We start from the raw sequence: 15028 nt of genomic DNA, 5'->3' as shown, positions 1-15028 counted from the left end.
TCATTGTTTGCACACTAGATCTAACTCATTCTTTTAAATTGCTACGTGGGGGATGCCTGGGTGGCTTAGTAGTTGAGTGTCTGCCTTTGGCTTGGGGAGTGATCCTGGGGTCTAGGATTGCATCCTGCATCTGGCTCCTCTCGGGGAGCCTGCTTCTCTTTCTGCCTATGTCTCTACCTCTCTCTCTGTCTCTCATGAATAGATAAATAAAATCCTAAAAAATAAATAAATAAATAAATTGCTGCCTAGGACTTCATTTAATTGATGTTATTATGGACTGATTTGTGACCCCTCCAAATTCATATGTCGAATCCCTAGACCCCAATGTGACTGTATTTAGATAGGATCTGGAAGGGGGTAATTAAGGTTAAATGAGGTCATAAGAATCGGACTCTAATCTGATAGGACTAATGTCCTTAAAAAGGGAACAGATACCACAGACCTCTCTCCATATAAGCACAGAAGAAAGGCGATGTAAGGGCACAGCAAGAAGGCAACCATCTGTATGCCAGGAATAAAGGCCTCAGCAGAAAGCAACTCTGAAGTCACCTTGATCTTGGACTTCTAGCCTCCAAAACGAGGAGAAAGTAAATTTCTGCTGTTTAAGCCTCCCAGACTGTGGTATTTTATTATGACAGTTGGAGGCTAATACAGATAGATTCTATTTAATTCAACCAACTTCTTAATAAGGGATAGGTAGGTATTTTCTTTTAACTATTACAAATAATACAACACTGAATTTTCTCACATATATGGAGGTATGGCTAGATAAATTCCTACAACTGAAAGGAGTCAAAGGGCATGAACATTTCAAATCTGATGCTGCCCAAACCACCCTCTAAATAAGTACTACCAATTTATAGTTCCTGCAATAGGGTATGAGTGCTTGTCTCCCAGGTGGAAGTGTCCATTCAGCATTTACCCAGCACCTGCTTCTGAACAGTGCCAGACACTGTGCAAGGTGTTAAGGAGACAGTGGTGACAAAGAATTAAGTCCCTGCCCTCAAGACCTTTATTCTAGGGGAGAAACAAGTGATAAGTAAGGCTAACACAAATAAATACACTAGGTGGCCTGGGAAGCTATCTCTAAGATAACATCTGAGCAGAGACCCAGATGAAGAGAGAAAACAAATCTTACAAATGCTTGAAGGAAGAATGGTAACTGGGTTTCATAGTTTTAGCTGACTTTTAAAAATAAGCAAAGTTGCGGGGTACCTGGGGGGGCTTGGTCAGTTGGGCATCTGACTGTTGATTTTGGCTCAGGATCATGAGATCACGTCCTGTGTCGGGCTCCATGCTCAGCCCATAGTCTGCTTGAGATTCTCTTTCTCCCTCTCCCTTTGTCCCTCCTCCTGCTTGTGCTCTCTCTCCCTCTCAAACAAATAAAATAAATAAATAAATAAATAAATATATGTAAAAAAAAAAAAACAAAGTTGCAATTCTACTCTTAGGTTTGTACCCGAAAGAAATATGGGGCACCTGGGTGACTCAGTGGTTGAGCATCTGCCCTTGGCTCAGGTCCTGATCCCCGGGGTCCTGCGATCGAGTCCCACATTGGGCTCCCCTCCGGGAGCCTGCTTCTCCCTCTGTCTATGTCTCTGCCTGCGTGTGTCTCTCATGAATAAATAAAATCTTTTTTTAAAAAAGGGGGTATTCAAACAAAAACATGTACACCAATGTTCACAGTAGTGCTATTCCCAATAGCGAAAAGGTGGAAACAATCCAAATGCCCAGCAGCATATGACTGGACAAACAAAATGGGATATTATTTAACCATAAAAAGAAATGAAGTACTGGGGGCCTGGCCTGGTGGGCTCAGTTGGTGCAGTGTGCAATTTTTGATTTCGGAGTTGTGAGTTCAAACCCCATGCTGGATGTAGAGATTACTTTTAAAAAATTTTAAAAAGGGATGCCTGGGTAAATCAGCAGTTGAGTATCTTCCTTTGCATGAAGCCTGCTTCTCTCTCTGCCTATGTTTCTGCCTCTCTCTGTCTCTCATGAATAAATAAATAAAATTTTAAAAAGGTTGAAAAAAAGAAAAAGAGGTACACTTGAGTGGCTCAGTGGTTGAGCATCTGCCTTTGGTTCAGGGCATGATCCCGGGGTCCTAGAACTGAGTCCCACATCGGGTTCCCTGTAAGGGAGCCTGTTTCTCCCTCTGCCGATGTCTCTGCCTCTCTCTCTATGTCTCTCATGAATAAATAAATTTTAAAAAAAAGAAAAAGAAAAAAGTACTGAAAAAAAAAAAAAGAAAAAAGTACTGACATATGCCACTAAATAGATAAATCTTTTTTAAAAAATATTTTATTTACTTATTCATGAGAGACACAGAGAGAGAGACAGAGACAGAGACACAGGCAGAGGGAGAAGCAGGCTCCATGGAGGGAGCATGATGTGGGACTCGATCCCGGGACTCCAGGATCATGCCCTGGGCTGAAGGCAGGACCTAAACCGCTGAACCACCCAGGGATCCCCAAAATAGAAAGATCTTGAAAACATTATGCTAGCTGAAAAAAAGCCAGATATAAATGGCCATATGTTATATGATTTCATTTATATGAAATATCTGGAAAAAGAAAAACCATGGAAACAGAAAGCAGATTAGTGGTTGCCAGGAGCTTTTGTTGGGGAGGGCGGGGGAAGGAGGATGGGTAGTGACTGCTTAATGGGTACATATGGGACTTCCTTTTGGGGTAATGAAAATGTTCTGGAACTAGATAATAGTGATGGTTGCATAACATGTACATGTACCAAAAATCACTGAAATGTACAAAGTGGTTAAAATGTCGTATTTTATGTGTATTTTGCCACAATAAAAGATAATACATTAAAAAAACAAGGTTGAACTTTCTCAAACCAATGGCCATATGCAATGAATTTTTTGCTCACTTCCCATTCATGCCCCATACCCATTTTCTATTGCATTATGGATGTTAAAAAATTAATCATATTATTAAGTAAATTAATTCCCCATCTAATAAAAACCGGAGCTCATGGAATTTTCCTATTTCCATGAGATCGGAATAAGCATCAGTTCACTGTAAGTGGAATTCTGTCTAGAGTTCTAAACTTTCAGAATTGAAATGGCCAGAAAAGTCACCTGGTTTGACTTTGTTCTGAATTAAGGATCTTCTAACTCTACAGTATATTTTGTCAAGTGGTCTGCTTTGACCGAACACAGAAAGGGGGTTTTTAGACTTTTTTTGAAAATCTACTTTGAAGTACCACAAAATCACCTTAGTCTGGGGTAGTAAACATAAGGGGTAGTAAACATAAACATAACATTGAAGAGGGTTTACAAATGAGACTATTGACAGAGAGTGTGGGCAGGTTTAAAGGAATCCAAGAAATACTGTGGGGTTAGCAACACAGAATCTCCTGCAGGCACATAGAAATGGTAGCTTAGAGGTTTAAAAGAGGTCCACCATTCCACTTCTTATGGCTGTAAATCCCATGATAAAAATTATGTTCTTCTTAGGACACCTGGGTGGCAGTAGTTGAGCATTTGCCTTTGGCCCAGGGCGTGATCCTAGAGTTCCAGGATTGAGTCCCACATCAGGCTCCCTGCATGGAGCCTGCTTCTCCCTCTGCCGGTGTCTCTGCCTCTCTGTGTCTCTCATGAATGAATAAATAAAATCTTTTAAAAAATTATGTTCTTCTTCCATCCTATTTTCTGTGGCTGGATGGCTTTGGTAACAAGCTCTACTTCAATATATAAAATAAAATTGGTTCTACCAACATTTCAACCTTAAGAAATGGAAGAAAAGTAACCTAAGTAGCATGAATCCACAGGACAAGAATCTGATGGAGGGAAGCCATATCCAAACACTCCTTGGAGCACTTACATGGCATTGGGACCCAAATTTGACTCCAAGAGGCTGGCAACCTAGTTAGGGAAGACACATCAAAATATGCCCTGAATGCTACTACATGGGGGAGAATAAACTGCTATAGAAGCTCAAAGTAGGACCTTAAATAGTCTGAAGACGTAGAGGAGTTTCTAGATAGAGATGTTAGCAGAGAAATAAGTCTAGGGATTGGATCCAGGAAAATAAGGTAGTGATAAGAAAATGAACAGGAAATAAGAGGAGAAATATATGGGAGAGGGAAAAGGTACTCACTGTAACTCATCTTATTACAAACTGGATCACTTTACCAACTTCACCAGATATAACCATTCATTAACAATAGTTCAAGGCTCAAGAAAAAGGAAAGGTCCCTCAGAAAGAAAACTAAACACAGAAAATCTGTAGCAAGGAAAAGCACTTAGAAGGCTCCACTTGTGCCTCTCTTGCATTGCTTCCCCTAGGTTTTAAGACTTGTTTACATGCTCTTCCCATTCTATCAGGACATCTTTTGCAGGAGGGACCACATGTTCATCACTTAACATTACCAACAGCATTTCATTTAAAAGAAAAAAAAAGGTCTTATTTATTTATTTGAGAGAGTGAGAGCCCAAGTGGAAGGAGGAGCAGAGGGAGAGGGAAAAGCAGACTCCCAGCTGAGCTGTGGGAGCCCCACAGGAGGGGCTCAATCCCAGGACTCTGGGATCATGAACCTGGGGCCAAAGGCAGGCACTTACCCGACTGAGCCACCCAGGCATCCCCCCACCCGGCAGCATTTCAAACATAATCTGTGTGAAGCAGAATCCATCATCTTCTCCGACTGTTCTGTCCCTTAATAATGGTTAACAGTGCGCTATCCTTCCAGTCCCCAGCACATCCTGTCACCTGCAGGATCAGCCTGGCACTCTACAATCACCCTGTCATAAGCCTTTCCACTCCTGAGCACAGTTGAATCCCTCAGTACCTCTCATTTCATTTGTACCTTAGCTTCTCTTTTTCCAGCCAATTTTACCCTCACACTTTTAGAATAACCTTCCTAAAATCCGCTAGTTATTTTACTTTCCTACTTAGGAGTGTAACAATAATGTCTTACAAAGAGTAACTGCATACAAATAAAGTCAACATCCCTCAGCATAGCGTTCCCAGCTATACTTTTTTTGTTCCATGGCCTCTAAAGCCCGTACACATATCCAATCCTCTGGTCACACTGAGCTACTGCATACCCTTAGAATTTGTCTTTTGTTCCACTGGCTGTCTTTCTTCTGTGGTTCCTTCTCCTCGATTTTGCCATCGAGTAACTATATTCCTTTCTCTCAACCCTCTAACGCTATACACTTCCTCTCCAGCATTTATCACTTTCTTCTTGCCTCACACCATATTTTTATATTGTCTACCAGGCCCTAAGCTCCTTGAGGGCAGGCTATTGTAGCCTCAAAACCTGCTTATAACAATTGCTATACGGCTCAAGATACCTGTTCAGGGATCATTCCCCACACACCATATAGGATGGCACCATGCCCTGCTCAGAAAGGGTAGTAATTCTTTGAACGAGCGGATGATGCTTCACACTCACCTCCCCCACCCTGCTGTCCAATGTAAAGAAAGAAAAAAAAGAAAAAGAAAAAAAACCACTTGTAGCATTTAATTGCTTGGACAAAAATAACGGGTTATGGCACTAATTCTTCACATATCCGGAAAGGTCACATCTTAAAAGCATATTCTGGGTCATTCCAGCCGTAAAGTCTTGACCGAGCCTCAGAGCAGCCCCAACTGAGTTCTCTCTTTCTGAAGTTGGATTCCACTGAACTCCCACGGGAGCCCCGTCTAGAGGACCGCGGTATGTACGTGACAGGAACCGGAGCCCAAGGGGCGGGGGCGAGACCTGCAGACCCGCCCAGCGGCGCCCGGACCAGCCAGTGCCACCTTGTCCTTTCCCCAGCGGTGTACGGTTTACAGCGTGCCCTCGCGCTGGTCTCCTCCTAACACTATCCTGAGGCAGAAATTCTCACCTCCCTAAAGAAACAGAAGATCGGAGGGGAGACGGAGAGAAGAGGCGTGGCAACGGGCTGTGGCGGGGAGGGCGGGTGGAGGTCCGGAGCCCGAGCGGGATTTCGTTCCAGGCTCAGCCCTGCCTGAGGCAGCTGTGGGGCCGCGGGGCGGGGGCGCAGAGGACGCACGCGAGGGCCCTCCCGCTCTCACACTGCCGGATGCTGAGGCGCTGTGAGGGGGGCGCCGTGTGGGGCCCGGCCGCCCAGACCAGCTCCCTCAGCGGCCCCACAGCAGCCCGCGCGCCCACCCCCTCGGCGGCCCCGCCGGAAGTCCCGCCTGCGCCCGCCGCGGCCGCCCCCCATTGGGCTCGGCGCCGGGGTCTCGCCGCGGGTTGGCTGCCCGGAGGCGTGAGCCCTGGGGGGCCACTGCGAGCCCCGAGTGGGGGGACCCGCTGGAGACCCGCTGAGACGCAGGGTCGGCGCGGGAGGCGGGGCGGGGAGCGCCGGGGCGGCCGGCGGGACTTCCGCCACGGGACCCGGAAGGGGCCGCGCCGCCGCTGGTGGGAGTTGTAGTCCGGCCGTGGTTGGGGGGGCCCGCGGCTCATGCGCGGTGCACCGAGGCTTGTTTCACATCTGTAACAACAGGTGAATTGGGCTTTTTATTCTCCCCTTTCGTGTCCCCTTGAGGAGCTTGCCGCGGCCGGGGGTGGTCGGCGCGAGGAGAGGCCCGGGTCCGACCGCCGGCTTGGCGGAGAGTGGGGCGGAGAAGCGGGCGGGCCCGAGGAGCAGGCCGGGCATCCTAGGCCTGCCCGCGAAGCCGGCCCGGCCGAGCCGTGGGCAGCCAGGCCTCGGCCTGCCGTTGCCATGGAGCCTGGGCGGGGGCGGGGGCCAGGCCGGTCCGCCGGGGCGGGCCTGGTAGCTAGGGGCTCCGCGGGGACCGCGGGAGAGGCCGCTTCATTGGCGCAACGACGCCTCCGCCTCCGGGGATGCTCGGTTCCCCGAGGCAGGGCCTGGAGGAAGCTCCTGGAGTGCCCCGGGACCTTTGTCTGTCCCCCGTGCCGCCTGGACCGTTCGTCCAAAGGGAGGCCTGGTGCATTCTGGCTCCTTTGGTTTGCCCCGTTTTGCACCGACCTTGTCACTGAGGGAGGCCAAGGGGTGAGGTGTTCTTTGTTTGCTGGTGGTGACTTGCCCCATTTCGCAGGGGAAGACCTAATGCATGTTGGGTCCTTTGTTTGCAGTGAACTGGAGTGCCAGGGGTCCTCAGAACCCCCAAGCCTGGAGTATGGCGTCAGGATGCTGTCTAGCTACTCCTTGTGTAGCAACGTTGGTCACCTTAATTGTGATGTTGTAAGGCAGAGATTGTCCCACTTTGCAACCCCCCAATCCACAGGGTCTTGCCATAGACTGTAGCAGGTGGACTGCAGATGGCCAGGTGCAGACTCTCAAAACTGTTTTTGGTTGCAACTTACTGGCCAGAGGGAAAGGAGACATTGTCTGATGGTTTCCCTCGCAGTTCTTTAAAGGCAGTAAAGCCACTGTCATTGTGGGTCTTGACTATATCTTACTATTTACACTTAAATCTTGGAGTGTTGGAGTTTCCAGGAGGGAGTTCTCTTTTTCCTGGTAGAGTTTATGGTAATGCTCTTTATTTGTAGAGCTGTTTAAGATGCAGGAAATACATCCTTTGCTGATTTTTTTTTTTTTTTAAAAACCTGTGTAGGTTGTCCTTTTAGCTCTAAAGAATATTTATTCTCCAAGTGTTTTAACTTCTGTAGGCATGGTCCAAAGTTTATCAATTGGACCCTTCTTGCCACTTTCAACCTTTATGTCACTATAAAATATTATTTCCAGGAATGAACCATGGGACATCTAGGCAACAGCACAGTACCATAGAAATAAGAAAAATAGTGTAGTGTAAGCATGGAAAGCTTTGGAGTCCAGTACTTAACTGTAGATTTCCATTCTGCCCTGAGGCAGCTATGGGATCTTGGGCAACTTACATAACTTTCTTTGGGAAAATCTGCCTCAATTTCCTTCTCTGGGAAAGATAATTTCTACCTAACTGGGAAGTTGCATAGATTAACTGCTCTAAAGTCTGTGGAAGTACTTTGTGAACTCTGAAAATGGTATTCAGTAATCATTATTTTCCTAACCTGGAAGAGGTTTTTATTTTATTTTATTTTTATTATTATCTATCTTAAGTAGGGTCATATTAGAGTCGTTATGGGATTAGAATTCAGAACTGGAAGCAGGTTTTGCTCTGGGCTTGGAGAAAATGCTTTCAGGACTACAAGCCCCTTTTCACCATGACATCTCTTTCTTGATATCTTACAGGTGCTGGTGTAGGGCAGCTCACAATTTGATGGGTTGTGAGTCTGCCTGTCATGGCAGGTCCTGAAGTGAGGCCAGTGTGTCCAGTGTGGGTTTCATGCCATTAACAAAACTTGTCCTTGTTGTTAGAGTCAGTAAATGGATTTCAGTGGTCTGCATCTACTTTGTTTTCCGTATGAGGTCCATCACTATAGTGACCCAGTCTTGTATTTTCTAGGAGGAGGCCCAGCCTCGTGATGAGGAATAGCAAGGAGAGAATTCAGCTTCAGTTCAAAAGCCTACAAAATCTGAGACTGTCACTGCTCGTGTAAGGTAAGTTGACTTAGCCATGCACACAAAGCAGTGGCAGATCTCACGTACAGCCACACTGTAAAGCAAAGGCACATATTAAATCCGTTTGTGACTGTCTTAGAAGAAGGCTATCATTTTTAATTAGTCATTATGGAATCTCTCTGTCCTTGAATCATCCCATAGTGACTCTACCTGAAGTTAAGTGGTGTTTCATTATGCAAGAACTCTTGACATAATATTATTTTACTTATCTTTGAATTATTTGAGAGAAACTCTGAATCATAAAAGTTTCCAACATAATTATATTTCAAGGAACGCACATTTTTTTTCAGTTTCTGAAGTGTTCTGGAACTCAGTAAGATATCTTTAAAACATCCTATCTTGAATATCATACAGATTTTTTTAAATTGATATAGGAAAAGATAGTGTCATGTGGCTTTGGGGTCGAGGACTTTATTTTTTTTAATAAAGATTTTATTTATTTATTCATGAGAGACAACACAAAGAGAGGCAGAGACATAAGGAGAGGGAGAAGCAGACTCCCCATAGGGAGCCTGATGTGGGACTTGATCCCAGGACCCCGGAATCACGATCTGAACCAAAGGCAGGTGCTCAACCACTGAGCCATCCAGGTGCCCCTGGCCAGGGACTTTTTAAAAGCAGAACTAACAGTCTGTTTATAAGCAAATTAATTTACTCTTTCTTAGCAAGAAAATGTTGTGACTCAAATAATAATTGCTTAGATGTTTTAGATTTTATAATCAGATTTTCTTTAAAATTAGAATCTCAAATTATACCCTTTTTCTTCTAATTTGGATAGAAGGAGTCTATAGAATGTAACTTCTGAAAGTGAACTGTGTCGTTGTTGATACTGTATTGAAGTTTTCTCTCTGAGCTACCATATCCTATCGGCTGAAATTTCCGGCATCCCTGGGGGAGAGGAGGCCATCAGGGCAGACCTGCTATGGACCTGAAAGATTCGGCCCCAGGTCAGCCCTCCACCCTCATCTCCCCGTGATTTGAGAATGAGATGGGAAAGCAGTCAGAAGCAGGAGTGTAGGCCCTATTAGACTCCTTGTAATGTTGGACATTATGCTGGTTTGCTAAAACATTGTGTAGATGTTTTTAAACTGAGGCCATGTAAGTTTACTGTACCAACCCAGGAGTACTACATTATTAAAAACATCTATAAGTGAGTTTGAGTGTTTTTGAAACAAAAAATCATTAAACCAGAGGTGTTACTTATCTCTCTCTCTCTCTCTCTCTCTCTCTCTCTCTCTGTGTGTGTGTATGTTTTAAGGCTCTAAGTATACTCCTCAGTTAAATGAATAAAATGTACCAAAATTTTTGCCCAACAGTTGAATTTTTTTTTTAAAGATTTATTTATTTATTCATGAGAGACACAGACTGAGAGAGAGGCAAGAGACATAGGCAGAGGGAGAACCAGGCTCTTCACAGCGATCCCGATGTGGAACTCGATCCCGGACCCCGGGATCACGACCTGAGCCGAAGGCAGGCACCCAACTGCTGAGCCACCCAGGCGTCCCACCAACAGTTGAATTTTAACTTAATATTTGTTGTATAATAGACTCTGCCACGAAAGGCTTTTTACTTTGAATCACAGTCCACTTACTCTTTGATACTGCCATCAAGTCCCATCCCTAGGGTCTTGACTGGGTTTTGTGAAAGCTCAGTAAACTACTTTGTCCATAAGGCAGTCAGTCCCATTCGCTGATGCCAGATGAGAAAAGGGGTCCATATAGAATTTCCTTTCTTCCCAGAAGTCCCAGGAAAACTGCAAGTGCTGTGATGAGGTGGAAATACGTCTCCCAGGATGAAATGCATCTCGTTCTGTTTAACAGGGTTTAGGGAGTTTAGGACAGAAAAAAGAAGAAAGCTCTCAGTGATATAGAAACAGAGCCATGTAATTACCCTAGAGTGGAGATGGCCCTTCCATCCTTAAGGCTGGGAGCAGCAGTTGGTGCTCAGTAGTGAAGAGTTTCATTTGTCTCACCTTCTGGACCATGCTTTTTGTGTATTTGAAGTCTTCTCTGTGGGGTCCTGGACTGAGAATAGTAACCATTGCCTCTTGGCCCTCCTTCTTAGGATTCCAGCTTTCCCTCCTGGCCAGAAATGTTCAGCCTGGACTCATTCAGAAAAGGTAAGAACATAGCTGTGCCTGCGACCTCATGCCCTCCTTCCCTGGGACGGGCAGCTGTGAGGGCTGCAGGGACTCCTTACCAGTATGTAGGACCCCGTAGACCCCTTCTTTGCATGACTCACCAAAGTCCTTTCTCTGCCTTCCCCTCACACAGTGCTTATGACCCCATGGCTGAGTACCTGGCCGCATCCCTGTGTTCCTTTGCTGTTCCTCTCCCTGAATATCCTCTCACATGTACTCACTGCACATTGGAAGCCCATCTATTTTTCTAAGCCAGTGTTTTATCCCATTTTCTCCATGAACCATTCTTGATTCTATCAACCAAACTCAGTCCCTCCTCTCTCTGATTTTCCTCAGGACCATATCTGCACTTTCTTGTGCTTAGTTTATTCTGAACTAATCTCCACATCCCTAGATTAGAAGCTCCCTGCAGCCAGAGCCTGTTGTGTTCCTTTATCATTTATGGCACCTGGCATAGCATTTTGCACAGGGCAGGCCTCAGCAAATGCTGGTGAGTGTGAATTGGGTAATTGTTATATTAGTGGTCATAGAAACCGTGGCAGGTTTTGGAATCATGCTCTCTAGCAGATAGGGTCAGAGGGTTGTATAAGCAGTGATAGAATGGAGCAATGGCTGGCCTGCAGGGTAGTGTTTATTCATGCTTATAGGAAGTGCTGTAGCTGGGGAAGCCTTCAGGGACCACATCTCAGAGGGCCTTGTGTATGTATCTTAGGAGCATGACTTGCCTCCTTTTAGGGAACAGTGAGTAAAAGGCCTGTTACCTCTGTTGATGCAGACCGGTAAATTCCTGTCTGAGCGTTTTACAAATCAACCATAATAGACCTTCTATAACCGCTGAATAAAAAGGCTCTCCCCTGGAGGCCCTGGGTGGCTCAGTCAGTTGAGCATGCTATTCTTGATCCAAGGAACTTGAGTTTGAGCCCCACATGGCACTCCACGCTGGGTGTGGAGCCTACTGAAAAAAAAAAGAAAAGAAAGGGTCCTCCCCGTTGTGTCTCCTCTCCCACTTACGTTCCTAGAGGCCTGGAAAACCTTAGCTGAGTGGTGTCCTGTTGGATGAGATCAGAAGGAGGCCTGGAAGTCCCAGGGCTCAGCAGCCTCTTCCTGCCTTCTTGTTTGTTTTTAGCCACTCTGTTTTTATATTGCACAAAATTAATCTCTGTCATCCTAGTTTCTTTGGTTAAGTGTCTGAAAAGGGAAACACTGGGTTTGAGGTTAGTGTGGACAGCACATTTTGATTTTGAGCTGAAAATGAAATACACTTAATTGCTTTGTGTTTACTTATTAATCAGTGGGCTTTGTTGTCCACCCACTTGTGAAAGTTGGATGAAAATAGGTTCTCTCCTGGTGGGAGTGTCTGAGTGAACAGCATTGGTTTTGTAAAGAGGTGGAGAGCTCAGTAAAATCATAATCCTCCTTTTTCTCTGTGCTGTTTCACTCCCACATAATGGGGAGATGGTACCAGGTGAGAGAATTGTGGCAAAATTCCTTTAGAGCATTTTCTTTCTAGGCTGAGCTTTCTTTCTAGGCTGGAGATTGATTTGTTTGAGAGGCTTTTTGTCTGGGATGACGTTGTTAGATTCAATTTCATGGGAGCCAACATAGCCTCACTGTGCAAAAATTCTGGAGCCAGATGCCTGGTTCATGTCACACTTCTGCACCCTTGCTGGCCAAAGCTGGAGGCAGATGATTGGGCCGCTATGCCTTCGTTTCCTCATGATGTAAGTGGGCCAGATCTTAGTACCTGCCTCACAGGGTTGTTGTAAGGATCAGAGGAGTTAATGCATGTAAAGAGCTTAGAACAGGGCCTGACACCTGGTAAATTCACAATCCGTGGTATTAAGTAGCTTCGGGACATAATTATCACACATAGTCTGATTTGGGGCCTTGCTTTCCATACAGGTAAGTGTTACATTCTTACCAACAACCATTTTATGCTTCAAAGTCTCAGGGAAAACCATTAATCAGAAAGAGTTTACTGTCTTGAATATTTTCCTTGAAGCAAACCTACATTTTCTTTTCTGACTCTAAGGTCGAATGTCCTTTCCTGCCTTCTGAATGCTAGTATCACTTGTGGTTTGCACCATGACCTTGGCAATTGGTCATGTTTGGCCTTGTGACATTTTTATTGTTGTATAGGATTGTTCTTTATTTCTTACCTAGTTTTTATGTTTTTCTGCTCCTCATGGTGAGATTATGAGCTCCCTAAGGTGTCATGAATCTTGAAGGGAAATGTCACATGGTGTAAAGCTTGAGTCAGACTGGCTGGGGTTCAAATCTGGTCCCCACTAACACTAGCAAGGTGTTAACTTACCTGATCCTGTTTTCCAGCCCTTATCTTCAGAGGTATAATGAAGATTAGAGATAATATAGGAAAAGCCCTTGGCTGTGGTCTGTCTCCAGCCCTTAGTCTTGAGTTGGCAGGCCCTTGATAAATGTGAGTAGATTGATCTATTTGGGATGCAGACTTGTAGCCAGTGTTTTGCCAGAGAGTGACAGCCTGGCCTCAGCATGCGGTGTGCTGTGTGCTATGTGGCTGCATGATTGAGCACCTATATAGGAGACACTAGTGTGGAGACAGCTATGCTTTCTTGCACTCAGGGGCTTAGAGTCTCAAGGGGGCAGGCCATTTGAGGCTTCTGAAGGTAAGAGCTATAGCAGTACCCTGCAGCTTTGTGGATAGTGGCCCACTGGGTTTGTGGCTGCCATCTTTCCTCTTATGTAATTCATTACAGCTGCCAGCACCTCCCAGCATGCACACTTGTGTGCCTGGTAAGTGGCCTGTTACTGTCTTTGCTGGCTTCTTAACACAAGTTTCTTGTCTCGGAGGTAATGCCATCAGAAACAGGCCACAAAGAGAATCTGAAGCTGAATCTTTAACAGTCGTCATAAAACTTTGAAAAACACTAGATCAACAGCAAGAATGGACAATTTTCCTCCAGCTCCATGGTCAGAAGAAGGCTCAGTGAGGTTGTGGGACTGTAACAACTTCCCTGCCCCCAATTACTGAAAATGCTTAATGAAACAATAATCATCAAATTATTTATTCCTTTTTTTCAATCCAGCATCCCTGGATATGAATGGGAACCCTTCTCAAACAGGACTGGAGAGGTTGAGCTGGTCATTTTCCACCTTAAGTTCAAGATAAACCTTGATCCTAGGCACTTTGTTCCAGAAGACCCTACAAGTATTTCTGCTACAACACTGTATGTGTTATCCGCAAAAATCACACACCTCTAATGTCATACGAGGGCTTGTGGGAGAAACAGAGCTGGGGCAGTAGAGTGCAACTTTATGGCTAGAGTGTGACAATAGCAGTCACTGGGGCCTGGGAATATGCCGTGGACAGCCAAGGCAAGCAGCGCAGTACAGTGCTAAAAATGTACAGAGTGTGTTCTGGAGCAAAGCTGGCAGTGCTGAGGCCGCGCGGGTGGCAGTGGGGCTCTGAGCCCGTGGGGCTGCCAGTAAGGCGTGTGTGCAGCTGGCACTGTGGGGGAAGGGGACCTCACTGTAGCTACTTGCGTTTCCCCCCAACATTTTATTATAGAAATTTTCAAAACTACTGAAATGTTGAAGAAATTTATAGTGAACATCCATGTATCTATCACCTTGATTCCCTACAGGCACTCAATTTTAATTTTTAAAAAGTATAATTGAGGGGCACCTGGGTGGCTCAGTGGGTTAAGCGTCCTACTCTTCATTTCAGCTCAGGTCATGACCTCAGGGTCATGAGATTGAGCCCCACATCAGCCTCTGTGCTGGGCATGGAGCCTGCTTAAGATTCTCTCTTTTTTTTTTCTCTCTCTCCCTCTGCCCCTCCCATCCCTGTTCTCCTGTGCTCGTGTATGCACTCTCTCTCTTAAAAAAACGTGTGTGTGTGTGTGTGTGTGTATACACACACACATATCTGGAAGAGTCTTTTGTTTTCTTGCTGAAAATTATAAATCTACCTTTGCTGTTCCAGTTCCTTTGCCTTAGAGAAATCACATTTGAACTGAGAATCACATTTCAATCACATTGAATCACATTGAACTGGTTCTCATGTTTTCCTGATACCATTCCCTTATGTACCAATTGTATATGAGCCTTTGCATTACGGAAATGGACATCGTGGTAGCAGAGCAAACTGCTGCTCAAGTGTGTAGTGTGTGTGTGGCTGTCTCTGCCTACTCCTCTCCTGCCCCATTTATCATATTGAAACCAGTGGAGCAAAGAGAGCAGGATGCTCATGTACCTTTTACCCCAGACCCAGTGATTCAATGGTGTCTTCACCATGTAGATGGTGGTAAACATGTGAAACCTTATTTACCTATACATTCCCACCTTCCTGTGCAACAGTGATGTTCATGAATATCAAAGTTTTGGGAACTTCCTTAAAAAAGTACTTTAGG

At 45.3% G+C, this 15028-nt stretch overlaps 1 protein-coding gene across 6 annotated transcripts in view; it reads left to right on the top strand.

The window, feature by feature from the left end:
• Positions 1 to 6302: 6302 nt before the first annotated feature.
• The window catches only part of DHX30 (DExH-box helicase 30), a 29376-nt gene continuing 20650 nt past the window's right edge, over positions 6303 to 15028 (top strand). Inside the window, exons 1-3 of one of the 6 annotated variants that reach the window (XM_072722387.1) lie at positions 6303 to 6478; positions 8382 to 8476; positions 10562 to 10616. In XM_072722387.1, coding sequence (XP_072578488.1) covers positions 10589 to 10616 — 28 coding nt within the window. In that variant the 5' untranslated portion in view covers positions 6303 to 6478; positions 8382 to 8476; positions 10562 to 10588. Of the gene's footprint in view, positions 6479 to 6625; positions 6989 to 8381; positions 8477 to 10561; positions 10617 to 15028 lie in introns of those variants that run through there. The other 5 variants (XM_072722389.1, XM_072722391.1, XM_072722388.1 and 2 more) reach the window with 5 other exon arrangements.

This window comes from Vulpes vulpes, chromosome 9 (genome assembly GCF_048418805.1).
Source record: "Vulpes vulpes isolate BD-2025 chromosome 9, VulVul3, whole genome shotgun sequence".
NCBI classification, from domain to species: domain Eukaryota; kingdom Metazoa; phylum Chordata; class Mammalia; order Carnivora; family Canidae; genus Vulpes; species Vulpes vulpes.
This window is presented reverse-complemented; position numbering and strand designations above follow the sequence as displayed.